The sequence below is a fragment of the Hippocampus bargibanti genome, linkage group LG10 (genome assembly GCF_051943395.1).
Source record: "Hippocampus bargibanti isolate YZ-2025 linkage group LG10, ASM5194339v1, whole genome shotgun sequence".
NCBI classification, from domain to species: domain Eukaryota; kingdom Metazoa; phylum Chordata; class Actinopteri; order Syngnathiformes; family Syngnathidae; genus Hippocampus; species Hippocampus bargibanti.
In genome coordinates, this window is record NC_142743.1 from 6168546 (window position 1) to 6196349 (window position 27804).

The window sequence follows — 27804 nt, forward strand, 5'->3', positions numbered from 1 at the left end:
TTGACGTTCGTATGATGAAAAGTTCGTATTATAAGGCGTTCGTAAGTTGAGGTCTCACTGTACTTGGTGTAAATGTTGATGTGTTGTACCGCTGTCCACCAAAAAGCTCTTCTATTTATCATTTGATCATTTGATCATTTTCATTATACGTTCTCTGAGCATAGAGAACATTCTAGGCATCTGGACGACAGTCAGGAGCTAACTTCTGCTTTTATATTTGGTTTTACAATTATTGTCAATCAATGATGTATTTTGGTCTTCTACTACATAGAGTGAACCCGCTTGTTGAAGAACAGACTTTATGCACTTGTGGTTTTTGCTAATAAAGCTTATGGTAGGCTCTCTTGATATACGTTTTGACCCAAGTCAACAGTAGTCAATGGTTTCTAACAGCATGGTTTGCAGTGTTAGGGTATCTGCAACTTATTCTCATAATGTTTTCCATTAACTCAGAATCAGACACGAGAGTGTCATTGGACAATGAGCTTCAGTGATCCTTATCAGCCCTTTGACGCAAAATGCTCTGTTGGAATCCATTTCACCCACTTCTCCCTGAGGGAATGTTTAATGCCCACTTTTTTTTAAAAAAATTCGTTTATATTCTTGCTATAAATGAAACATTCACTGATGAATTTAATCAGTATAAATTTACATTGATACAGTATAAATACATTGATCAAACTCATTTTTTTGCCGCAGGCCACATTTCGGTTACGGTTTCCTCTCAGGCCCGTTATGAATATGGGAATCCATTAGAATGTTTAATCTCCTTCACATATTACATAAAGAGCACACAACAAATGATGAATAGCTAATTTTCCAATCTGAAGTCAAGAACAATGACTGTTCTTGTGGTTTACATACGCGAATTTGAAATTTTGGTTCGGACTTTAGCAAGCACTTGACATTTTTGATTTGCTTTCGTGGGCCGAATAATATGATGTGGCAAGCCAGATTTGGCCCTCCAACTTTGAATTTGACACCTGTGACTTAACAATGAACGTTGAATGACCCTTTTTTTACTGCCTGGCACACTGGTAACTGTTCTGGAATGGATACACATCTGTGGGGATGGGCCCTGAACACACCATTCATGTGCATTAAACACCGACAACCACAGGGAATTTGAGGGGGAGGAGGGATGAAGGAACATGAGTTAAGTTTCTAAACAGATGTCCTCCCCTTTTCCTCCTCCCTATGACTGTCGCGAGTGTAATTTCCCTCAAAGCCCACTTGACTGTACAAAGGACGTCGCAAATTAACCCCATGCTCTATCACTATGGACGTCGATGAAAAGACAATGAAAGATACAGCGGAGGTATACTCAGAGACAAACAAAAAGGCTTCAAGGAACTCCTGCTTGAGATGCATCCCGCTCAACTACCGCACTGAACTGGTTCAACTTCTCAAACTCGCTGGACCGGTGGTGAGAATACTGCTCAACATGAATGTAGTACCTGCTTTCCATCTTCGTCTGTATTTTTCTTGGTTATAGATAGTGGTTCTTAACCTGGGTTCGATCGAACCCTCGGGATTCGGTGAGTCGGTCTCAGGGGTTTGGTGGATCCTCCGCCACAGAGGGCCACCCCTCATTCTCGACTGCAGTTATTAGGCACAGTCATTGGAAGAAGGGTTCGGTTATTATTTGAACTATTTATTTCAAACAATCAAAAAAATAAAGTATGATATGTGGGAAAAAATATCAAGTTAAAAGCCTCAATCAGACAAAAAAACATTACCAGTAAGAAATAATGAACAGGACAAAGTTAATGAATTACCAGCTGAAACATGCAGATCATGTACATTACATGTTCGAAAAGGACTGGGGAAGTATGAACTCATCTATTCCTAGGCCATATGCAGTATTTAATGTATATAGTTACTAGTATCAAAGCAGTATTGAAGAACAATCAGACTTGTCTGTATAAAAAAATATGATACACAAGATTCCAATTTACCATACTTTGTGTCACAATACCATATTTAACTTAACATTTTCTAATCTGCTTTTTTCTATGGGGTGTCGTAAATGTTCAGTAACTAGTCCAGTTGACTTCGGACAGTAGGCAGGGTACAGCCGAAACGGGTTGCCATACAATGGCAGGGCACACACAGACCAGTGGTTTTCAACCTTTTTTTCAAGCCAAGGCGCATTTGTTTCATTAAAAAAAAAATCCCATGGAACAACGCAACCTGAAAATGTGTAAAAAAAATATATCTCATTTTAACAATAAGTCCTATGTTGCTCGTGTTTTTTAACATAAAACATGACTTATTGAATAAGACTCAAAACAACATCAATGCTAATGGCAAGTAAAATATCGTCAATTTCAACTTTAACTTGCTCAGGATTGCAACTTCTTTCTGTGCGAAAGCCATTATTTTTCTTCCAGTCGTTTGCCTTTTCCCACCTTGAGTCTGTATAATTTCAACATAATTCAAATTACTTCTCTGCTGGATATATCGCTTGATGATGTCCAGCTTGTCACGGTTAACGCAAGGTGGTGATGGCGGGAGCGGATCTCAAAAAGCAGGCAGGAGGGAGCAGGAGGTTTTGTTTGATAAATTGTATTAAAATAAAGTCAACAGGAACAAAATCTATAACATCAAAATCTTCTGAACGGAAAAAAATACAAAGTATCAAAAGAAAACCAAGATTTAAAGTCCGCCAAGATTAAACAAACACATGCACTGCACACAATGCATACAATTGCATATAACAGCATACAATGTGTTCAACAGCATACAATGACATTTAACAATTACCCAATACCGAATGGTCGTGCCGAGGGTCCTTTTGAGTGTCACTGATTGGAACGCCTGTGCAGGTGCAGGCGGGGCCGACAGCGCCCCCCGTTGGTCGCCAACCAGATCATGACAGTAGCCCCCCCCCCCCCCTTCAAGGGACTGCTTCCAGAAATCCCAACAGTCTCCCGAAAGTTCCAACTCGCCCGGAAACGATGGTGGAGACGGCAACCGTTGCCTCTCCAGCATATGATGGGCGGCGGCCTGAGGGGAACGGGACTCGGCCTGACGTGGACGTGGGCGCGGCACGGATCGTCGTGGGCGTGAGTGCGATCCCTTTCGCTCGTTCACGAGACGACGCATGGCTCAACGCGGACGTCGAACTGCCAGGAGCAGAGTGGCACCCCAGACGGCCGTATGGGAACAGGCCTCGGCCGGACGCCGACGCGGGCGTGAACTGCCCTGCACCGGGGAAACGAGACCAGTCCTGAGCTGCTCCGGGATCCAGCGGTGAATGGGATCTCAGACTGACGTTGACGCGGACGTTGCAGGGCTCGTCGTAGATGCGACTCAATTCAACATGCGCGACGACAGCGTGGCTGGACGTGGGCGTGCACTGCCAGACACCCAGTGTCACACTGGACGGCCACCTGGAAGGAGGTCTCGGCCGGACGTTGACGTGGACGTTACGGCTCATCGAGTGACGCAATTCAAACTCGACGAGGCGTGGGCTAACGTGGACGTGGCATTGCCAGGCACAGGGTGGAAATGAGACGGGTCCGTTGTACCTGCGGGATCCAATGGTTGGTCGGGTAATTCTGTCACGGTTTTGCAAGGTGGTGATGGCGGGTGCGGATCTCAAAAAGCAGGCAGGAGGGAGCAGGAGGTTGTGTTTGATAAATTGTATTAAAATAAAGTCAACAGGAACAAAATATATAACATCAAAATCTTCTGAATTGAAAAAAATACAAAGTATCAAAAGAAAACCAAGATTAAAAATCCGCCAAGATTAAACAAACACATGCACTGCACACAATCCACACAATTGCATACAACAGCATACAATGTGTTCAACAGCATACAATGACATTTAACAATTACCCAACACCGAATGGTCGTGCCGGGGGTCCTTTTGAGTGTCACTGATTGGAAACGACCAGCATCTGTGCAGGTGCAGGTGGGGCTGACAGCGCCCCCCATTGGTCGCCAACCAGATCACGACACAGCTTCCATTTAGTCCATATTTTTCCATTGGAAAATTCGTTTACATTTTAAGCTTTGCTGCATGTTTGGCGGAGCATATCTATATCACTCGATAAAGAAAATATCACCCTGTTTCACAACTTGTTCTTCAATTTATACATACTCGGTCAACAATCAGAGATGAGCATTTATAAACTCCATTTCTTTCAATAATCATTAAAGAAAACATTTTCTGAAAATGAAAATTGCAATCAATTTATGAGATTTCAGATTTGTTCTCTATGGTAAGTGGTTGTAATGTTTGTACACATTCCATTTATGTGGTTACTTCTGAAGAAAAGGCACAATTTGTAACATATTCAAAGGACATTTGTGAAACAGATTCAGCAAAACCTCAATTATTTGTGTCATTTATTCATCCGTTCCATTTTCATTTAGGAATCAAAAAAACAAACAACAAACGTCATCAAATTCTACCCATTTTTAAAGATCAGAGAGGAGTATCGTAATTACCATTTTCGGATACTTTATACAATTGAATGTGGATAATAATGGATATTTTTAATGAATTGTTATGAAAAATAATTCAGTGTATTTTGTATTTGCAATGTCTCTATATGTCATCATCAAAGCTCACAATATTCTTATGAAGACAAACACCATGCCACTGAATTCGAGCGGTCATCATTTGTGTTTTCGCGATGTCATCAAATTCTCAGTTGAAAACACGATAACCATTTTACTTTAAAAATACATTCAAACAAGTCAGAATACTGATTGTGTTTATCTTCTTTTGTAATTGTGTTCTTCTGCAGATCATTTCCCAGATGATGATCTTCATGATCAGTGTCGTCAGTATGGTTTTCTGTGGTCATCTGGGGAAAGTAGAGCTTGCAGCTGTATCATTGTCAATTGCAGTAAGTACATTTCTCCAGAGTATATGATTAACACAGGTTATAATGACAAACGTGAACATATTGGTAGTTTTATTTATTTATTTGTTTGTTTAAGTATGTATTTTAGTCATTCAAATTTGTATTGGATTGGATTGGATTGGATATGCCTTTATTAGTCTCACAGTGGAGAAATTTACATTTCACAGCAGCAAAGTGATGAAAGGAATGAAAGTAGAAAAACAAAATACATGAGCTGCTGGAAAGGCAGCCACTCTCGCGGCGCCGTCTTGAAGTCAAAATAACATTGTCATAGTCATAATAAAATTTGGAAGATCAAAATGTGTTTTCTGAAGCCTTTTTCACTGTACAGTATTTCTCTCCTTTCTCTCCGAATTACATAATTCTCACGGCTGACAATTGCAATTTATTGATATCCATCTGATCACCCTTCAAAACATTCTGGAGTACGTGCTAATAGCATGGAAAAGTGTACTGGTGCCCATTTTTAAGAACAATGGAGTTGTCCAGAGTTGTAGTCACAAAAGAGGAATAAAGTTGATGTGCTGATAACGTAATTTATTAATGAACAGGAATCAAAAGTAAGAACAAACACATTCTTTAATCTTTGGGATGGCACATAATGGAGCTGGCTTGCACTCACTGGTGCAGGCCGGCTAGCGCAGATGGTATAGACACGAGCAGAGAGCGATCTAGCTGTTTGGAGAGCTTTTGTTAAGACCGGCGTGTGACGTTATTGACCAGATGTACTGTATATTGAAAACGGAGGTTCGAGAAAATAAAACGATGTTTACAATTTGTCCGCATCGCGAATTGCCTTTAATATCCGCCAGACAAGCATTTGTGACAAACAGTATGGTTTCATGCAAAAAAAAAAGAGTACGACAGATGCAGTGTTTTCTTTAAGAATGCTGATAGACAACAACAGAGAAGGTCAGATTTGTGACTTTGTAGTTCTGGAGAAAGCGTATGACAGGGTGCCCGGAGAAGTACTGTGGTATCGTACGAGGACTGGAGTGACAGAGAAGTATGTTCAAGTGGTGCAGGAATTGTACAATGACTGTAAGGTGTGCTGTCAGTGAATTCAATTTGGGGTTGTGACTTCACCAGGCGTCAGCTCTAAGCCCTTTATTCTTCTCTATAGCAGTGGACAGGCTGACAGACAAAGTTAAACAGGAATCTCCATGGACAATGATGTTTTCAGATGACATTGTGATCTGTTGCGATAGCAGGGAACAGTTGGAGGGAGGTATGAAGGCGAGGAATGAAGGTCAGTCACAGCAAGACGGAGTACATGTATGTGGACACAACGGCATGTTACTATTATATATACTGTCAAAGGACAACCAACACCATTTTTTGTTTCCTAACTGACATCAGAAAAACATTTTATAGCATCTAAAATACGCAAAACACGCAGGCTGATATTTTTAGTCAAATAAGAATGACTTAAAGTGTGCCAAAACTACTTCAAAATTACCACAAAAAGTTTGTTTCAGAAGGTCCGGCTCCCTTGTTCGTGACGTCACGCCAGGACGTATTGCCTTGCTCGAGAATCAAAACAATGGCTTCAGATTCGGAGAAGATGCTTTCTTGTTACTCATCCAGTTATGAATATGATTCAAATAGTTCTGAATTCTAAATGTTTGCAATCGATTAAAGAAGTCCTTCCGTGTCATTTTGAGGCGCCTGGACTCCAATGTAGCGCCCAGAAAATGCACAAGATGGCGCCCAAGCTCCATTGGAAATGGGCTGATTTGTCTGCTGGGAATTTGTGTCAACTAGTATCAAAGAGTAGTCTTGGTGCAACACACAACGATTCACTATCGCTTTATTTATGTTTTTCTCCTTCTAATTTCGCCATCAACACGGATCAACACGAACTTTTCAGACAAAACAAAGTACCCTAAATGCATTGTGTGACGCTTTCTCGGTCAGCGGCGTTCCAGACGTGACGCCACGTCAAGCATCCTCATCACCTAAAAAAACAAGACTTCCTGAATATTCAGCGCGAGTCTTAAAACATAAAATATCGCTATATGCGGTGGAATCTGTAAAATACGGTCAGTCATTTGAAGTGATTATACAAATTTGACCAAAAATGTCCTTTAAATATACAGGTAACATTTGACTTACGACCGGGTTCCGTTCTGAACAAACGGTCGTAAGTCAAACTGGTCATAAGTCGAAATGCATTCAACATGTTGAATGTGACTGTGCTAAATGACATAATTCGGACTCCACAGGGGCGGGCAGGCGTGGTTCTGGGACGCCCGAGATCCAATGCCCGTCCCGCCTCTGCTCTAGTCCTGGCCGGGCCGTGGCCAGCATCGGTGGACACTCCCCCCCTCCGGTGCCATCACTGTTGCTGTGTGAGCGTGAGATACTGGCTGGCGTGAAATTTTCGGACGCATTGCTAGAACGTTGTGGTGCCAGGTGTAGAATTAATTTTTTTTAAATAGGGTCTGGAGGTCGTGGTAGTAAGTACGGGTGGTTATAAGTCACGCCGGTGGTAAGTCACAAGTTACCTGTACTGTTATATATCCTATTATATATCTTCTTTCACAGAGCCGTTGTAATCGGTTTCTTAGTTGCCCAGTTTTCATTCTTGCCATGATCTTATCTCTCATATATATATATATATATATATATATATATATATATATATATATATATATATATATATATATATATATATATATATATATATATATATATATATGTGTATATATATCCAGCGGCTTGATAGCTCAGTAAATAAGGCATCGGTTTGGAATATGGGAGATGAAGGTTCGAATCCCACTTGGGGCAGTGAAAAATGAGCACAAAAAAACATCATCCAGTGTGGGTCCTTGGGCAAGACCCTTTACGCTAATGCCTACCTCATACATTGATGACAGACAATAAATGGAATGACATGCCGGCTCAGACGTCGCCCGGCTGGAATGCTACTACTCAAGCAACCCTAGTCAGATGGGTTACATGAGGAGAATGGGGGCTGAATGGTTACTTCGACACCCACAGTCACGGTTGACCACGAAACAACTAGTAGCTCAGTCTTCCAATATCCACAAACGGCAATTGCTATCACAACTTGAGATTGATGAGGTACAACACAAATTCCGAGTTGAAGGGCCCCAGGCTGCCACATCAGAGGAAGAGGTTCAACCAGAGATTTGTAGGCCAGCCCCAATGAATGAAATGCTGAGCGAGGCAGCAACTGACCTGAGAGATAAGATCATGGCAAGAGTGAAAACTGGGCAACTAAGAAAGCGATTACAACGGCTCTGTGAAGTACCACCTGAAAGTCTCATGGAAACTGTGAATGCAGCACTGAGAACGATCCTGACCGGAACGATCACGGAAACCAATGAGCTGATATACACCTCAGCATCAGTGATCCTAGAGATGCTTGGCTACAAGAGCAACCATGAGAGCCACGAGATTCATTACCCACCATGGAAAAGACGGTTGGAGGCTAAGATCAAGGCGGCTCGGAAAGATGTGAGTCAATTGACGGAGACCCAGAGAGGTGTGAATAAAAGGCCAATACCCAAGAGGTACATGCAGATAACCACACCTGAAGCACTTGAAACTGCCAAAGAAAGGCTCCAGGCCTTGTCGAGTCGCCTAAAGAGGTACACGAAAGAGAATGAGGCCAGAAGAATAAACAGGCTGTTCGCAACACAACCTGCGAAAGTGTACGCTCAGTGGCAGGGTTCTAACAGCAGAGCAGACCCTCCAAGACTGGAAACTGAAAGATACTAGAAAGGAATATGGGAGAAGAGGTCGCACATAACAGCAATGCACAATGGCTGGTGACTCTGAAAGAGGAGCACAGCAACCTCCCTGAACAGAACCCAGTTACCATCACAGCGGCAGATATACAAGAAAGAGTCTCAGGTATGAAAAACTGGATGGCACCAGGCCCGGATATGGTCTACACCTAATGGCTAAAGAAACTCACAGCTCTCCACAAGCGCCTAGCAGCACAAATGAACCAGTTGCTGATGGATGGGACTCACCCAGGATGGCTAACCGAAGGATTCCTCAAAGGGTGCAGTTCCTTCCAACTATCGGCCAATAACCTGTCTCTCCACAACATGGAAGCTCATGTCAGGCTAAGATAAGTGGACACATGGATCAATACATGAGCAAAGCACAGAAAGGCATTAGTAGAGATACTAGAGGTGCCAAACATCTGCTGCTGGTTGACAGAAGAGTCGCACAAGACTGCAGGTCCCGACATGCCAACCTGTGCACAGCCTGGATTGATTACAAGAAAGCATGACTTGATGCCACACACATGGATCACTGAATGCTTGGAGTTGTTTAAGGTCAACAGGAACCTGAGAGCCTTTGTTGCAAACTCGATGAGGATGTGGAAAACCACACTTGAAGCCAAAGTGTCCATCAAATGTGGCATATACCAAGGTGATGCACTCTCCCCGCTGTTGTTCTGCATAGTACTGAACCCCCTCAGCCAGATAATCGCCAAGACAGGTTATGGATACCGCCTCAGAAATGGACCTACGATCAGTCACCTCCTCTACATGGATGACATAAAGCTGTAGGCTAAGAGCGAAAGGGACATAGACTCCCTGATCCACACAACCAGGATCTACAGCAGCGATATCGGAATGTCATTCGGGCTGGAGAAATGTAGTCGGATGGTGACTAAGAGGGGCAAGGTAGTCCACACTGAAGGGGTCTCACTCCCTGAAGGAACAATAGCAGACATTGAAAACAGCTACAAGTACCTAGTTATACCACAGGCCAATGTCAACCTCGAACTAGCAACAAGGAAAGCGGCTACGACCAAATACCTCCAGCGGGTGAGGCAAGTCCTCAGAAGCCAGCTCAATGGCAAGAACAAGACCCGGGCAGTAAACAGCTATGCCAGTGATCAGATACCCTGCAGGAATAATAAGGTTGCCAAAGGAAGAGATTCAGACCACGGATGTTAAGACCCGAAAACTCCTCACCATGCATGGAGGGTTCCATCCCAAGTCCAGCACCCTGAGACTGTACACAAGCCGTAATGAAGGAGGACGGGGACTAGTGAGTGTGAGAGCCACTGTCCAGGATGAAACACCCAATCTCCATGAATACATTAAGAGAAGCTCCAACGGATGATGTACTCAGAGAATGTCTCAGACAATGGGGAACAGAGGATGAGGTGCTGGATGAGGGACAATCATGGGAGGAAAAGCCCCTACACGGGATATACCACCAAACCATAGCAGAAGTGGCTGATCCCAAGAAGTCCTATCAGTGGCTAGAGAGGGCTGGCCTAAAGGACAGCACAGAGGCACTCATCCTGGCTGCCCAAGAGCAGGCCCTGAACACTAGAGCCATAGAGGCAGGGATATACCACACCAGACAAGACCCAAGGTGTAGGTTGTGCAAAGAGGCACCTGAGACAATCCAACACATAACTGCAGGGTGTAAGATGCTGGCAGGGAAAGCCTACATGGAGTGCCATAACCAGGTGGCTGGCATAGTCTACCGAAACATCTGTGCGGAGTATGGACTGGAAACCCCAAGGTCAAAATGGGAAACACCTCACAAGGTGGTGGGGAATGACCGAGCAAAGATCCTGTGGGACTTCCAGATACAGACTGACAAGATGGTTATGGCCAACCAACCAGATATCGTGGTCATAGATAAAGGGGAAAGGAAAGCAGTTGTCGTGGATGTAGCGGTCCCGAGTGATGGAAACATCAGAAAGAAGGAACATGAGAAAATGGAGAAATACCAAGGGCTCAGAGAGGAGCTGGAGAGAGCCTGGAAGGTAAAGGTGTCAGTCGTGCCTGTGGTGGGCGGAGCACTCGGGGCACTGACCCCCAAACTCGACGAGTGGTTGCAACAGATCCCGGGAACAACAGCGGATATCTCGGTCCAGAAAAGCGCAGTGCTGGAAACAGCACGGATACTGCGCAGAACCCTCAAGCTTCCTGGACCCGAGCTGAAATGGGGGACAGACACCACCCATGGTGGGTGAGACGAGGATTTTATATATATATATATATATATATATATATATATTATATATATATATATATATATATATATATATATATATATATATATATATATATATATATATATATATATATATATATATATGTAGCGGGACCGCTACTTCCACAACAATGGCTTTCCTCTTCCCTTTATCTATCTCCATGTAGGGCCTACATGGAGCGCCATAATAATACAATTTCAAAATAAGAGTTCAATCATGTTTTTTTTGTTTCAGTTATGGCGTACAAAGGGCCAGATATGGCCCGCGGGCTGTAATTTGCCCAGGTCTGATGTCGGCTGTCCCTGCCAGCATCTTACACCCCACAGTTATGTGTTGGATGGTTTGAGGTACCTCTTTGCACAACATACACCTTGTGTCCTGTCTGGTGTGGTATATCTGTGCCTGTACGGCTCTGGTGCTCAGGGCCTGCTCTTGAGCAGCCAGGATGAGTGCCCCTTTGCTGTTCTTTAGGCCAGCCTTCTCTAGCCACGAATAGGACTTCCTGAGATCAGCCACTTTAGTTATGGTTCAGTGGTACATCACGTGTAAGGACTTTTCTTCCCATGATGGACCCTATTCCAACACCTTCTCCTCTGTTCCCCATTGTCAGAGACATTCTCTGAATACATCATCCGTCTGAGCTTCTCATAATGTATTCATGGAGATTGGGTGTTTCATCCTGGACAGTGGCTCTCACAGTGGGTGTGTGCGTGCGTATGTATGTATGTGTGTATGTATTTGTTAAGTACAGAAATAGTGTCCGTCAGTGACATGACGCCTTTAAATGCGTGTGCCGTATGGTCATGAAAGTATGGTATTGCCATGAAAAACAGGGTTTGTCCCCCCCCCCAAAAAAAAACTCAACAATAAAAAATCCAAACATCTAATAAATAATATATTTTTTTAGTAGTGACCAGTGAATAGGTGGTCCATAGTACAGACGGTCTACACCTTACAAACGAGATACGTTCCGAGCGGCCGTTCGTTAGCCGAATTTGTCCGTAAGTTGCTTCAGTGCTATATTTTGTATGGAATGTATGTTTAAGTCAATGAAAGGGGAAGTATAAAACACAGACGTTCTAACAGTCGTAAAAAAAAAATCCCACCCACTGTAGTATGACAACATATACTGTATCCTTGGGTCTTCAGTCAGCCATTAATGAAGCTTCTGGCATGTAATTACTGACATTACTTTTTTTATGCATTCCGTCCTCCTGGAGCGTCAACTGAGAAGAGGGATTTCCTCCCCGCCTACATAATCTATGCACCAATCATAAGCAAGCTCGGCGGATCGGGGCCTGATTCCTTGGCAACACTTAACTATGCGGTGATTGACCAGCCTTGGTGTCCGTCACGTAAACATCCAGACCTTGAAACCTCCAATGTGTTTGTGTGCGCCCATGTACGTGAATCATCAGAATCAGAATCAGAATCATCTTTATTGCCAATTATGTAGAACACACAAGGAATTTGTCTCCGGTAGAACACGCTGCACTTGTATCATCAAAACATTGAGAAAAAGTGAGGCATGATACAGGCTTGGGGGAAGAAGCTGTTTAAATGTCTGCTGGATTTGGATCATGGATCGGAAGCGCCTGCCTGAGGGGAGTAGCTGGAAAAGGTGGTGGTGGTGCGGAGGGTCCAGTAGGATTTTCTGCGCTCTTGTTTGGATTCTTGCAGTGTGCAACTCCTTGAGAGTGGGTAGTGGGTAGCACAGTACACAACCAATCGCAAGCGAGCCCGGGCAGAAGGAGGTGCGCAATACAAAATTTAACTTACAGTACAGCATGTCTGTACGAACATTTTTCGACATACCCGCAAAACTGTACGTATGTACCGTTATTCGTGACTCGAATGTTCGTAAATTCGGGAGCGTCTGTAGTACCTCTCTTGAGTGTTTTATTTATGATTAGGATTTTTTGGGGTGGGGAATCAAACGAGGGGCCACTCATTGTATCCTGCTACTTACACATCCCTAACATTCTGTCGAATGTGGACCGAGTCAACCCTTAAAAAAGACAACCATACAGGCCAGACTGCCATTATGATTGTGAGGAGTGGACTGGAAGTGAAATTGTAAAATACATTCCCAAATTTGTCGATGAGAAGGTTTCTTCAGCCGTCATCTGTAAAAATGTGAAGGTTTCGGACGTTTCGCCTCCTATCCAAGAGGCTTCGTCAGCGAACTAAAGTCTGACTGGTCGTATCGGCCCTATTTATATATCCCTAATGTCCAGACATGGTGGCGCCGGACAGCTATGATAGGTCCATACTCTCAGGTTGGGGGGGCAGAGGACCCCTCCCTGTGGCCCCACTGATTGTTCCTACATTCCTGACTAACGACTGGCCTATTACCCCCACTCCCACCGGTATCACCTCATCAGCATAACGACCCTCATCAGCAATACGAAAGTTGCCTAACCTGTTTTGCCTAAGCAGGCTATTGTATGAACGATCCAAATTGAACCTCACCCCACCAGACCAGGTTTAATGAAGAAATGATGCTTCTTTTACCCCCCTTTCAAACCATCTATGTTCTTTCGCTAAGATTTTAACCTCATCTTAGCGAAAGAACAACAGATTTTAACCTCATCTTAGCGAAAGAACATAGATGGTTTGAAAGGGGGGTAAAAGAAGCGATTCTTATAAAACAACAAAATCCTTCATTAAACCTGGTCTGGTGGGGTGAGGTTCAATTTGGATCGTTCATACAATAGCCTGCTTAGGCAAAACAGGTTAGGCAACTTTCGTAATGCTGATGAGGTGATACCGGTGGGAGTGAGGGTAATAGGCCAGTCGTTAGTCAGGAATGTAGGAACAATCAGTGGGGCCACAGGGAGGGGTCCTCTGCCCCCCCAACCTGAGAGTATGGACCTATCATGGACCGGTATCACCTCATCAGCATAACGACCCTCATCAGCAATACGAAAGTTGCCTAACCTGTTTTGCCTAAGCAGGCTATTGTATGAACGATCCAAATTGAACCTCACCCCACCAGACCAGGTTTAATGAAGGATTTTGTTGTTTTATAAGAATCGCTTCTTTTACCCCCCTTTCAAACCATCTATGTTCTTTCGCTAAGATTTTTTTTAGGCCAGTCGTTAGTCAGGATTTGTCGGAACAATCAGTGGGGCCACAGGGAGGGGTCCTCTGCCCCCCCAACCTGAGAGTAGGGACCTATCATAGCTGTGTCCGGCGCCACCATGTCTGGACATTAGGAATATATAAATGGGGCCGATACGACCAGTCAGACTTTAGTTCGCTGACGAAGCCTCTTGGATAGGAGGCGAAACGTCTGAAACCTTCACATTTGTACAGATGACGGCTGAAGAAACCTTCTCATCGATGGACCATTCCTGTACGACTGAGAGCTTACACAGACGTATTCCCAAATTTGCGCATTCAAACAGATCCTAATCTTCAATCAGTTAGACTACATTTTTTTCATCACCTTGTGTCTCACGACTTAATTCATGTCAAAATGTGTCAAAACAGTAGAAATTAAGAGTGTCTCTTTGCAGGTGGTCAACGTGACTGGTCTCTCCATTGGGACTGGATTATCATTAACTTGTGATACCCTCATATCTCAGGTAGTGTCTCCAACAAAGGCTGGACTTCGAACTTATTGTCTATTATGAGTATTGAAATGGAGTGGATTCTTGGAATCTCTGTGGTCCAACTAAAACAGTTTAAACAAAATTTATATGATGTTAGTGGTCATTTTATTTATCAAAACTGTAATTTTTGTTATTTTGATGTTTCCTAACACACTGCTTATTTGATTCTGCCCTTATGTAGACCTATGGGAGCGGAAACCTGAAGCGTGTGGGGGTGATCCTGCAGAGAGGGGTTCTCATTCTACTGCTGGCTTGTTTCCCCTGCTGGGCTGTTCTCATAAACACTGAACCTCTTCTAATTGTAGCCAAACAAAGCCTCGAGGTTGCAAGGTATTGGAAGTTTCTTTTCAACCTGTTGCATGATTTTGGCAGAAACAGGCTGTTTCCCAGATCACAATAATAATGAGAACAATGATTCTTATTATTGTTATGAGTGGTAATTTTTGTTTTAATAGCACCACAATCTATGATATTTTATACAAATAAAAACAAAGAAAAAGGAAAGAAACATTTTTTCTACATCAACATCTATTGTATGCTGTTACATACAAGATAATGTTATGCTCACGTATGTTTCCAAACCACCATTTAACGGCTTTTTTTTTTGTGTTTTATAGCCTGTCACAACTTTATGTAAAGCTCTCCATGCCGGCTCTTCCAGTGAGTTGGCATTTGCCTCCGTGTGCAAGAATTCCAGCGTGAGATTTAACATCCGCTGTCTGCTTCTATTGTGTAAGATTTGTACTTTCCCCTTTTAGGCGGCATTTATGTACCAGCTGCAAGGGAGATATCTTCAAAATCAGGTTCTGTGCTGAAACAAAATCATTTATATGAAAGTGAAACATGTATACAGTATTTTGAGATTGAGTTAATAAGTGTGTGTTATGTATTTTGTTTGTTTCTTGTTGTTTTTGGGCAGGGAATTATTTGGCCCCAGGTCATAACCGGTGCAATTGGAAACATCTTCAATGCAGTCATCAATTATGTTTTCCTCCATATTCTGAATTTGGGAGTTCCGTAAGTTTCCTTCATCATTTTAGTCGTAATAGTTGATTTTTCAAAACAGTCAATGTTTTTTTATCTGTTATGGTGAAGACAGGCCTGTTATTTGTCTGCTCATATTCCAATAACACTTAAATGTAGTTTATTTTCCCGCATCTCTTTGTTCATTGTCATTGTGAAACTCCCTCATAATACAACATTCATTCGACTTTGAAAATGTGGCTCCAATTTTCGAAGTGGTTTTGTTTGACATTTATGTTATTGCAGCACCAAAATATGTTTTGTCACCACTATAGTTTGCCCTGTTGTTCCAATTTCCCTTTTTGCTAAGTATTCCTTTACTTTGATTCAAGTCGACACTATAGTGATTGTTTCCAGCAATATTGATGGTTATTATCAAAATCCAAGTTAATAAAGCAGATTGTAGTTGAAAGGCTACGTGTCAGTAAGTGAATAGTTAAAATGAAAATCATGTCTTTGTGAGGTTTTGTTTTGTTTAAATCATGCTTTTGTTTGTCTTTGTTCAAGTGGCTCCGCTGCAGCGAATTCAATCTCACAGTACGTGTTGGCTGTGGTCTTATTTGTTTATATTATGTGGAAGGGCTTGCACAAGGCCACATGGGGAGGTTAGTTTCCCTCGAACTCACTCTCAAATGAACAACTAGTTCTTGTTTATTCATTTTCCTCTCCACCTGCGCCATTTCGTTTGAAGTTACAGAAGTGCATCTTTGTGGCCAAAGTCCAAACATGTAATGTTTTGACAAAATTGGTGACATTCTGTAACTAAACAATGTAACAGAAATTAGAGATGATGCTCTGTTTTCATTATTTGCTTATCAAAACAGACAACTTCTGTATTGTTTGGCTTGTACCACAGATTATTTATTCCAGATATGCGTTGCTTACTTTTTGGATTAATTTCAGTACTTTAGCATGCTAACGGATGGATTAATTATAACACATACATATCTTGTAGTTATAACATAAGATAAAGGAACAATTTTGCGTTGCTGTTTTCAAAAAGCGTTTTGACAGACAGATCTTGGATCCACAGGCTGGTCTCTTGACTGTTTACAAGAGTGGGGACCGTTTATCAAACTGGCAATCCCGAGCATGCTCATGCTTTGTCTGGAGTGGTGGCTCTTTGAAGTGGGTGGATTCATTGCTGGCATAATTAATGAAGCTGAGCTGGGAGCCCAGTCCGTTGCATATCAACTCACAGTTGTGGCGTACATGGTAAGCAATAGAGAATTCATGAAAATCAGGGTATCATGGAAAATAAATGGATGCCTGCAATACCACAATCACAGTATCATACAGTGTTGGACAATATGAATATGCTTGCCCAGTATACGGACTAAACAATTAGGTTTCCTCAACCATTGTTATGTGTGTTCGTCTTTTTTTGTTATGGCCCATATTGAAGTGACCGTTTTTCTTAACTGATACATGCAGGGAAGTCAAGAATGATGGTTTATTCAACGATTAACTTATTATGATGAGGGTTTTGGTAACAATAATATGCTTAGAATATATATACAGTAAAGTCTCGTTATATCGATATTCAAGGGAGTCCGAAAAAATATCGATATAACCGGGACTATCGATATATCCGACCCTGTTTGCATGTAATTTTCTCCGTGCGTGCATAGAAATAGTATCGATATAACCGGGACTATCGATATATCCGATATCGATATAACGAGACTTTACTGTATATATATATTATCTATTACATATACAAGGTTGATATTTTGGTCCAGATTTTAGCAATCATGGCAGAAGGTGACATGATAGATTTGCTTCCGCGGGCCGCATAAAATGATGTGGCGGGCCAAACCTTTACCTGGGGTCTTGGGTTTGACATCTGTGTTATAAGATAAAAATACAGTATATATTTTTTACCCCAGTCTAGAGTGGCACAAAAAATGGCGTCACAGTTGAACAAATAGAAGGAACTCTTCTAATTGTAATTGTACCTCCATTGTAGTGAATGACATGGGAGATATGTAGAGAAACACTCAACACAACCATTTGCTCAGCAGTGAGCATTTCTGCTTTCAATCCCTTTTAGCACTTGCCTAAACTGACCAGTGAAACTGGTTTGAATGCTGAAAATGCAACACAGAAGCCTGGAGTGACAAAGAGACTCACTGTAAAAATCATATTCATCCTGCCCTCTGCAAAAGATGAAAATGAACCTTGTGTTGGCCACACTCTGACCCGAACGGTTTTATTTCATGACATTCTGAAAGACTCCCACGTGTTTCTATGCATTCTTCCTTCACAGTTCCCACTTGGAATTTCTGCTGCCGTTAGCGTTCGAGTGGGGAATTCTCTTGGTGCTGGAAATATTGAGCAAGCCAGGCTGTCTAGTAAAGTTTCCATCATCTGTGCATGTAAGAGACCTTTAGTCTTGTGGTAAACTTCTGCAGGTAGGATTTGGTACCAGTAACAACAAAGATGAAGTCAGAAACTAATAAACACAGCTAAATTGGAGATTGAACAGTAAGTCTGTGAAGGCAATAATGGCCCGAACAATTGTCCCTCTGGACTAATTGGACAAATACTGTTATAGTCCTGTCGTGAGTCTGAAACTTTTGCAGCGTTCCACACCTGTAATGAAATTTCAAATCACATATGGAAGGAACAAAGTTGAGGTTCGACTGATTGTCGGACTCACTTCTGCAGCACTCCCAAATACTCTCAGACGTCTGATCTGCTGCATTTGAGACACGCCCAGGCAGCAATGGCACCACAGTTTACGACAACCATGACCGTCCTACCAGATCCAAAGCCATGTGGTAAAGTCAGCCCCACGTGACACTTCAAATTCTGCTGAGTCAGCAGAAGACATGCCTGTCACATGGAGATCTTTGAGGCATTCCATTCAACACCCAGTTATAGAATTCACCAAAGACCACCGAAATTTTTTTCCTGACATCAGAAAAATGTTTTAGAGCATCTAAAATACCCAAAACACGCAGGCTGATATTTTTAGTCAAATGCAAAACACCAATAAAAATGACAAAGTGTCCCAAAACTACTTCAAAATGACCTCAGAAAGTTTCAGTTTCAGAAGGTCCCACACCCTTTTTCGTGACGTCACACCAGGACGTCTTCGCCTTGCTCTAGAATCAAAACAAAGGCTTCAGATTCGGAGAAGATGCTTTCTTGTTACTCATCCAGTGATGAATATGATTCAAATAGCATCGCCCGAGTAGGCAGCCATCAGCAAGTGCTCTCACGAGCCATGCTTTTTGTGTATTTTTTGTCTTGTTATTGTGTTTTCTTTTGTCACTTTATGATGTTGTGCGTCACGTGGAACGGATACAGATTGTTTTTCAGCATTTTTGACCACGACAATCATCAAGGAGGATACTGTGCTGAGCGGTTGCGCCTTTCGGCAGCATGAATATGCCAGTGCTGTTTTTGAATGGGAGGAATGTCGGAGCCATTCGACTGCCATTGCTGGACACCAAAGGGGCCATTGTGCTTTTTTGCGCCTGTAATGGGCAGCATCTTCACAGCCCCGCTTTGTTCTGCGGAAAGGTCAGTGCTGTTGGACAGTCTGCGGCTGGATGGATGCATGGCTTGAGGAATCCGCGATAAGAAGAAAGCAGCGACAGCGCAGAGCGCCGATGCGTATGTGGAACTGTCGCGGCTTGGAATTGAAGCGGATTTATGTGGGACAGGAGATGTGAGACCATGTCTTTTCGTCAATGCTACAGCTTCGTGTTTGCTTTCAACATTTAGCTTGTAGTAGACGTACAAATTCCACCATGACGTCCCTGATCCACTGCTGACATGGATGCTTTGATTAGATTGGATTGGATATGCCTTTATTAGTCTCACAGTGGAGAAATTTACATTTCACAGCAGCAAAGTGATGAAAGGAATGAAAGTAGAAAAACAAAATACATGAGCTGCTGGAAAGGCAGCCACTCTCGCGGCGCCGTCTTGAAGTCAAAATAACAAAAAAAAACCTAAATAACAAATAATATGACAGCATAGAGACAATATGACAAAACAAAGACACAGAGAGACATTAATTCTTCAGGACTTGCTATACCCTCTTTGTGATGACATGAAGCAGTTCTAGATGAAAGAGGAGAGGATCAAAGCGTCTTTCCACCAGGGACATCATGGTGGAATGTGCCCGTCGACTACAAGCTAAATGTTGAAAGCAAACACGCAGCTGTAGCATCATTGACGAAAAGAGATTGTCTCACATCTCCTGTCCCACGTAAATCTGCTTCAATTCCAAGCCGCAACAGTTCCACATACGCATCGGCACTCTGCGCAGATGCTCCTTTCTTCTTATCGCGGATTCCTCAAGCCATGCATCCATCCAGCCGCAGACTGTCCAACAGCACCGACCTTCCACTGAACAAAGCGGGGCTGTGAAGATGCTGCCCATTACAGGCGCAAAAAAGCACAATGGCCCCTTTGGTGTCCAGCAATGGCAGTCGAATGGCTCCGACATTCCTCCCATTCAAAAACAGTACTGGCATATTCATGCTGCCGAAAAGGCGCAACCGCTCAGCACAGTCTCCTCCTTGATGAATGTCGTGGTCAAAAATGCTGAAAAACAATCTGTATCCGTTCCACACGATGCACAACAACACAAAGTGACAAAAGAAAACACAAAACAAGACAAAAACAACCAAAAAAAGCAAGGCTCATGAGAGCACTTGCTGAGGCTGCCTATTCGGGCGCCATCTTGGACTTCTCCTCTTTCAACTAGAACTGCTTCATGTCATCACAAAGAAGGTACAGCAAGTCCTGAAGAATGAATGACTGTTTGTCTTTGTGTTGTCATATTTGTTATTTTTGTTTTGTTATGTTTTTTTCCCAAGATGGTGGCGCGTGAACACGCAGCGGCTCCTCTCTCCCGGCAAATTGGCGTTTTCATGTTTATTATATTTGTTAAAGTCATTACAAGTGTCTTGCATGCTGGGTCCGAGAGGACAGTAATTTCATCTGTGCTGTATGTCATACATATTAGCATATTTGACAATAAAGCTGACTTTGACTTTGAAATACAGTAAAGTCTCGTTATATCGATATTCAAGGGAGTCCAAAAAAATATCGATATAACCGGGACTATCGATATATCCGACCCTGTTTGCATGTAATTTTGTCCGTGCGTGCATAGAAATAGTATCGATATAACCGGGACTATCGATATATCCGATATCGATATAACGAGACTTTACTGTAGTTCTGAAGAGGGAAGCATAAATGTTTGCAATCAATTAAAGAAGTCCTCCCAAAGTAATTCGAGCCGTCAAAACCCCAATGTAGCGTCCCAAAAAATGCACAAGATGGCGCCCAAACTCCATTGGAAATGGGCTGATTTGTCTGCTGGGAGTTTGTGTCAGCAAGTATCAAATAGTAGTCTTGGTGCAACATACAACGATTCACCATCACATTATTTATGTGTTTTCCTTCTAATTTCGCCATCAACATGGATCAACCCGACGTTTTCGGACCAAACAAAGTACCCAAAATGCATTGTGTCGCTTTCTCGGTCAGGGGCGTTCCAGACGTGACGTCATGTCAGGAATCGTCACCAACTCGAAAACAAGACTTCATGAATATTCAGTGCCAGTCTTAAAACGTAAAATATAGCTATATGCCATGGAATCTTAGTAAAATATGCTCAGTAGAAGTCATTTGAAGTGATTTTACATATTATGGACACAACTTGTCCGGAGCCGTCGGTTGTCCTTTCAGCAGGCACTTTAATCCATTGACATTGTCAGTCCACACCATGAAAACGCTCGTACTTTTAGAACTGTTATTTTCACATCCCACGCTGTTCACATCCTAGATCTGTTGATTTGAATGGAAGCACATGATTGTTAACTCTTTGTGTCTCTTTCCGTTGCAGTTATCGTGGCCTGTATTGTTGGAGCTACCATCACCCTTTCCCGGAATGTGATTGGCTACATTTTCACCTCAGAGCCGTGAGTTATACCATGACTTGATATGCCTGTAACTTTGCCGCTCGTAATTTGTGCCACACAGAACTGTTGAGAAATGAAAATGAAAAGGTGTCTGCACACCTTTAGTACTAGATATACATGACAACCTGGTGATGTCAAACCCTAATTGTAACTACAAATCTTCTGACTAAATGAATCCCTTGTTGCTTAAGCAACTCAATTATAATAGTTTTATTTTGTTTATTCCCATGTGAATCAGAGATGGCCTGGCACAAGGATCGGCAACCTTTATCGGCAACGGAAAATACGCTATATTAAAATATATGTACAAAATATGTCCAAAAAAATATAATTAAATATATATATCAAATAATAAATAATAATAATACATTTTATTTCAAGCGCCTTTTCAAAGCTCTCAAGGACACTTAACAGTCACAGGCAAGCATAAATACAATAATAAATAAAATACAATTATAAATAGGACACAATAAATTAAATACAATTATAAATAGAAACAAGAGATAGAGCTACACAGAAAATGCAATTTTAAATAGGTGGGTTTTGAGATGGGATTTGAAGGTGGGAAGAGAATCGATGTTACGAATGTTGGGAGGAAGTGAGTTCCAGAGTTTAGGGGCAGAGCAGCTGAAAGCTCTGTCCCCCATTGTGCTGAGACAGGCAGGGGGAGGGGGGTTACACAGAGGTGGAGTGAGGATGAGGATTGGAAGGAACGAGAGGGAATAGAAATTTGAAGAAAGTCAGAAAGGTATGGGCTGGGCAAGATTGTTAATTGTGCTTCTTGGTTTTCTGTAGATAGAATATTCACATTTAATCTAATCATATTCTTGTTTCACAACCTTCAGAGACATTTTGGAAAGGGTTGCTGATGTCTTGATTGTTTTTGTCTTCATGCACCTCTGTGATGCTCTTGCGGTGAGAAAAAAAAATCATTTTTGACATTTTAGGAGAACGTGTTAAATGTGCTTTGTCTAACCTTGCAACAATCACGGCAGGGGGTGTGTGGTGGTGTCATCCGAGGGGTTGGAAAACAAAAGATCGGTGCCCTATGTAACCTGGTGGGACACTACTTTATTGGCTTTCCCATTGGTGTGGCCTTAACCTTTGCAGCAAAAATGGGCGTCGTAGGTAAGCCTTGAATGTTCTGCAATGAAAATATGGCATTTGAAACTCAAGAATCTGCTTTTGTTCCTTGAATAGGATTTTGGATCGGACTTACCATCTGTGTGCTGATTCAGGCTATTTTCTTTCTTCTCTATTTATCCAAACTTGATTGGAAAAAGGCTGCTGAAGAGGTGGGGAAATGAACATTTGTTTGAAAACACACACGGGATGTGATTTCCATTGTAACATGATTGATCATCTTTTATCAGGCTAAAATTAGAGCTGGGCTCACCTCTCCAGACAAGATGATGATGGAAGTTTGCAAGTCAGGTAAGTCTAGTCAGAAAAATGTGTATTGGGACCATTTCATACATCAGAAACTGCAATTGGGATGTTTCTGGATTCGTTCAATGAAATGATTGTGAAATTAATCATTTTTCACCAGCGTTAAAATAAAAACACATCTTACTAGACACAAATGATAGTGTTGTTATTACATATATTTTATACATTTCGTATCTTTTGTAATTTTAACATTTTACCATTTTCAAGTGCACACAGAGACACTAGAAAATGTCAGAGGTTTCTTTTTCATTTATGTTTCTCTTTTTAAATAATTGAACTCTGCCAAGTGTCAGAATTCAAATCAATCTCAAAATCTCCATTATGGTTGAGCCAGGGCCACCTTGACCTACTCAACATTGAATATAAGCCCCCAAGCCCCACCCACACGATCCCAAGCCCTAGCCAAGATATTCAATTCATTCATTCATCTCACGGACGGCTTTATCGTTACGAGCGTGCCTATCCCAGCCGTCTTCAGGCATGAGGCGGGGGCATACCCTGAATTGGTTGCCAGCCAATCGCAAGATGTTCAATTCATTTTTGAAAATTGACAATTCAGTGCGCATTGCATGCTACTCATCAATTTTAATCCAAACTCGCAGGTGTCACTCACTATATCTTTTACAAAACAATTGTGCATTTTTTTTCAACCACATTTATGAATTAAAAAAAACATCTATTTTAATTGTGTTGCACTGGTTTAATCATCAACAACTATCCTGAGGAAAATCAGCACACATCTTCCAGCCATGCACCTATAATACTGGGTCAGGTCAATACAGTGATACCTCAGTTAACGAACTTAATTGATTTCCAGAAAGTGTGTGTAAGGCGAAACGTGTGTCTTCCAACCATTAATTTCCCATAGGAAACCATTATAATGAGAATAATCCGTTCCCCAGGTCCCTATAAAAAATAATTCTCGACTAAATAAGCCTTAAAACGACACAAGTATACCTTATTTTATGTATAATAAATGTGCTATTGTATTGTAATTAAAGTAATAAACTGTACTTTATAATAAAGTCGTTTCATTTACCTTTGTGATGGTCGTTGATGGCATGATGGAATGGAGTGGGAGGAGGCTGGAGTGAGGGAGTTACTGTTCCTAGATTCCATAAGGACTGTAGGAAGAAGGGTTAGCCGACCTTTCATAGGCTTATGCCCAGGGATGGGCATCCTGCGTGATGAAAGTGTGGTTAGGCATATTTTTCCAAAAAATGTCGGTTTCATCAGCATTAAACACTTAATGAGAAACGTAGCCTTCTTCTTCCAGCATCTTGAGGAATGATTCCTTGTAAGCTTCGGCAGCTTTATCGTCAGAACTGGCTGCCTCACCATGACTAATGACACTATGAATCCCTGTATGACGCTTAAAGTTCTCGAACCATCCGTGGCTCGCCTTGAAATCATCAATGGATGACGAACTTCCAGGTTGCCTCTTGATGATATCCGAGTGAAGTTGCCTTGCTTTCTCGGCGAAAATACCCTCGCTTTTCGTAAATCATAAATTAACAGACGTTTTTCAACCTCTTCTATTGCACCTGAATCTCCTCGAGATTGTTCTCAAATGCAAAACATTGTAGATAACAAAACAGAATTAACAACGTGTGATCGTATAGTGGTTATTTACAGAAAAAGAGAATACAACACAAGTTCACTGTTATTTACAAGATGTCCCTGAACGCATCATGGGCGGAGACTCGGCAGAACACGCGGTGCGCACAGTTCAACCAGCCACGGACACTCACGGGCAAATGAAACACGACACAAGAAACTAAATATTGTTCAATAAAAACGAAATGAAACAATTATTACCTGCAACACAGTATGGCAGAAGGGATGGGTGAAGTCGCATGGGTTTCGTCTTGTGATTAACTGCGCAATAGAAAAGCACTATGAAGCTAAGTTCCACTCGACAAAACGTGAAGTAAATAATGACACAAAAAGTAATCTGGACTCGAAATGAATAAGGGAACTAATTAGATAACACTAGACAGTACAAAAGGGGAAACAAAATAAGATATTGTCATGAAAATGCGCTGAGACCATTGCTTCGACAACACAGAAACACCCTTAGCAACACAGGCTCCTTTAATAGCTTCCTTCATCCAAAGGATGGTAGCAATGGTCGAATTCGCATACTAGTACTGGGACGCTAAGTCACACAAACACACACCTCGTTCGTGTTTCTCAATGGTCTCCTTCTTCTGCTCGACCGTAATTTTGTTTTATGTCCTGCGGTGGAGTCTTTTTAGGATCCATAATAGCAAATGCATCCTTGATTACAAACCACGTATGCCACGTATGCACTCAGAGAAAGGGGTTGTGTAAAAGTTGTCCGGCAGCCACAGTGGCGCTATTCGCCTGTGTGGTTTGGTGTTCTTCCGCCGATAACTAGTCCGCTAGCTCCATGTGTTTCCGAAAAACTAGTTCGTCCGGCAAGATTATATTCTCGCGAATTTAATGTTCGTAAGGCGAAAGGTTCATTTGTCATTAAAAAGTGAAATTTACCATTCATTTGCAACTGCACATACACGCTCGGTCATTCTTGAGTGTCATTATTGTATTTTGAGAGATTACAAGGTGATAAATGAATATTTTGTCCCTGCTCTAGTATGAACTGACATAGATATTGTTGCCTGTTCAGTGTTTTCTAAAGTTGTCTTCATGAATTCGACAGATTTGACCAGCCAGACTCCAGTCATGACCCTTGCATCCAGGTGCGACGGAGCTGCAGAGGACCAGCCGATTTCAGAGCCGCATGAAACTGCAACCACAATAGTCGGCAACGTTCTCACAGTTTCGCAGCTGATTTTTCGCCGTGGCTTGGTTTTACTTGTCATGGTCGTCATCTTCGTGGCCGGAATCATTCTCAGTCACATTCTTGTCAAACTGCTGAAATGAATCTTGCATTGGTATCTAAGTGACAGTCATCAAAAGAAGACGAGAGGAGCAAATAAGCGGTCACTTGCTTCTCATATAAAGTAGTGGTCTCCAACCTTTTTTTGCGCCACTGACCGGTTAAATCTCAGACAATATTTTCACGGACCGGCCGATAAATACAACAAAATAAAATGATACGACAGGCATGGAAACTGTTTTTTTAATTTATTTTAAATATAATAAGAAATGTGAATCCATTGTGTATTTTTATACAACTTTATTAGCAGAGTCCTGGTAACATCGCTCCAACAACATATGTAACATCGTCTCTGCCCCTGAACGCTCTAATTGGTCACCATGTTCTGTTTACACGTGCCTTCAAAATAAGATACACCACAAAACAAGTACGAAGCGCATGAAAAATACAACTCACTACAACTGAATCAGTGGGACCCCTGAGCTTGTTTCTCGGCAACAAGACGGTCCCATCTAGGGACAATCGGAGACAATGACACCCGACATGCGTCAAGAGTCATAGACGGATGTATCTGGTAATTTTTCATTTTTCAAAATAAAACATAGTTCGGACTCAGATAATAAATAAAACGGAAATTATGTAAATAATGTATTCTTTCTGCGCGGCACGGTACCAAATGACCCACGGACCGATACCGGTCTGCGGCCCGGGGGTTGGGGACCTCTGATATAAGGTGATCTCATCAGATCAATGATCTTAATAAGTATTCGAAAGCAATCACTTTGTATTGCATTCCTGTCAATTAATTCAATCGCCACAATGTTAATGTACCACCTTGGTACTTTTCAAATGTTCCACGATTGACAGATGAAAGGGCTAATGATTGGTACAATGGTGACTTATAAGACATGCTGCTGCAGGGTTTAGTGTGAACCTGCAAGTAAGTGGGGCTTAAACAAAAACAAGGCAAGCCGAGTTAAGAATACATGATGACCGAAAATGAAGACTGTGTGACCATTCCCTGTGAGCCTGGACGTCAGGAGTGCAATTGCTCATTCAATTGCTCATTCAATTCTTTCAAATGAAAGACACGTACAATCCCGGGATTGCAAATAGAATGGATAACAAAACGATGATATGAAAAAGGGGTCTTATCTGTACAAATATTTAACTCGATTGGAAAAGGTGTTTTTGATATACATGCTGTTTTTTGTTTTATTCCCTCAGTATTGCAGATCTTACAGGTTCTTTCCAATTCCTGACAATTTATTGTATTTAATACAGTGAGACCTCAACTTACGAACTTAATTTGTTCCCAGACAGAGTGTGTAAGGCGAAAAGTGTGTATCTCAAAAAAATAATTCCCATAGGAAACCATTAAAATGGGAATAATCCGTTCCCGGGTTTCCATAAAATATACTTTTCAACTAAATAAGTCTTAAAACTACACACAACATACCTTATTCTATGTATAATAAATGTGATATTGTATTGTAATGAAAGAAATACACTGCATTGTATCATAGTCACTTGGCGTTGGAGGTCGAAGGTCAAAGGGAATTGCTGTTTGGAAAGAGAGGCGCATTACATGACGACTGTAATTAAAGAAATAAACTGTGCCGTAAAATAAATTGATGGCTTATGGCATTGATGGCTTATGGAAGGAGAGTCACCTTCCATAAGGACTGTTGGTAACTTAACCTCTGGTGCTGTTCGGTCGTGTGCTTCCGCCGAAGATCACTCCGCCAGCCGTGGTGGGTGTGTATTATGAAAATAGTGCTTATTATAAGGTTTAATTTTCATACATTTGCATAATATGACACATATACAGTAAATCAGCCAATCCAATAAATCAGTGTGATGGAGGATGTCATGATGCTAAAAGAAATGTTAAATAATTTTGTGTTTCATGGATTTTGGATGGGAGAAAGGTGCACATTTCTCCCCATCCAAAACAGTTGAGTTGGGCGACCACTAATTGACTCTGAGAAGGTGATTGCAACCACCTGGGAAT

General features: G+C 41.9%; 1 protein-coding gene and 1 long non-coding RNA gene across 3 annotated transcripts; one reads left to right on the plus strand and one right to left on the minus strand.

Moving 5' to 3' along the window:
* Positions 1-1161: 1161 nt before the first annotated feature.
* LOC148892218 (multidrug and toxin extrusion protein 1-like) lies at positions 1162-27412 on the plus strand. Its single transcript, XM_089005816.1, has 16 exons — positions 1162-1426; positions 4764-4865; positions 14409-14477; positions 14686-14834; positions 15122-15164; positions 15263-15307; positions 15424-15521; positions 16035-16132; positions 16561-16742; positions 17797-17905; positions 21403-21478; positions 22324-22393; positions 22474-22606; positions 22679-22773; positions 22852-22912; positions 25611-27412. The coding sequence occupies exons 1-16, from the start codon at positions 1280-1282 to the stop codon at positions 25832-25834; spliced, it is 1701 nt and encodes a 566-aa protein (XP_088861942.1). The 5' UTR covers positions 1162-1279; the 3' UTR covers positions 25835-27412.
* LOC148892219 (uncharacterized) lies at positions 21828-25282 on the minus strand. Of its 2 annotated transcripts, XR_016116187.1 has the most exons (5): positions 25107-25282; positions 23967-24107; positions 22875-22918; positions 22698-22765; positions 21828-22622 (listed from the first exon to the last, which is right to left on the minus strand). It is a non-coding gene; the product is annotated as an uncharacterized LOC148892219 (long non-coding RNA). The 2 variants fall into 2 exon arrangements; XR_016116186.1 differs by lacking the exon at positions 22875-22918.
* Positions 27413-27804: the final 392 nt, after the last annotated feature.

Bases quoted from the DNA above. Each gene is read 5' to 3' on its own strand.
- LOC148892218 (XM_089005816.1), top strand. From the start codon at position 1,280: ATGGACGTCGATGAAAAGACAATGAAAGATACAGCGGAGGTATACTCA. The intron at 15,165-15,262 runs GTGAGTTGGCAT...TTCCCCTTTTAG, and splicing joins TCTCCATGCCGGCTCTTCCA to GCGGCATTTATGTACCAGCT. The intron at 22,913-25,610 runs GTAAGTCTAGTC...TGAATTCGACAG, and splicing joins GATGGAAGTTTGCAAGTCAG to ATTTGACCAGCCAGACTCCA.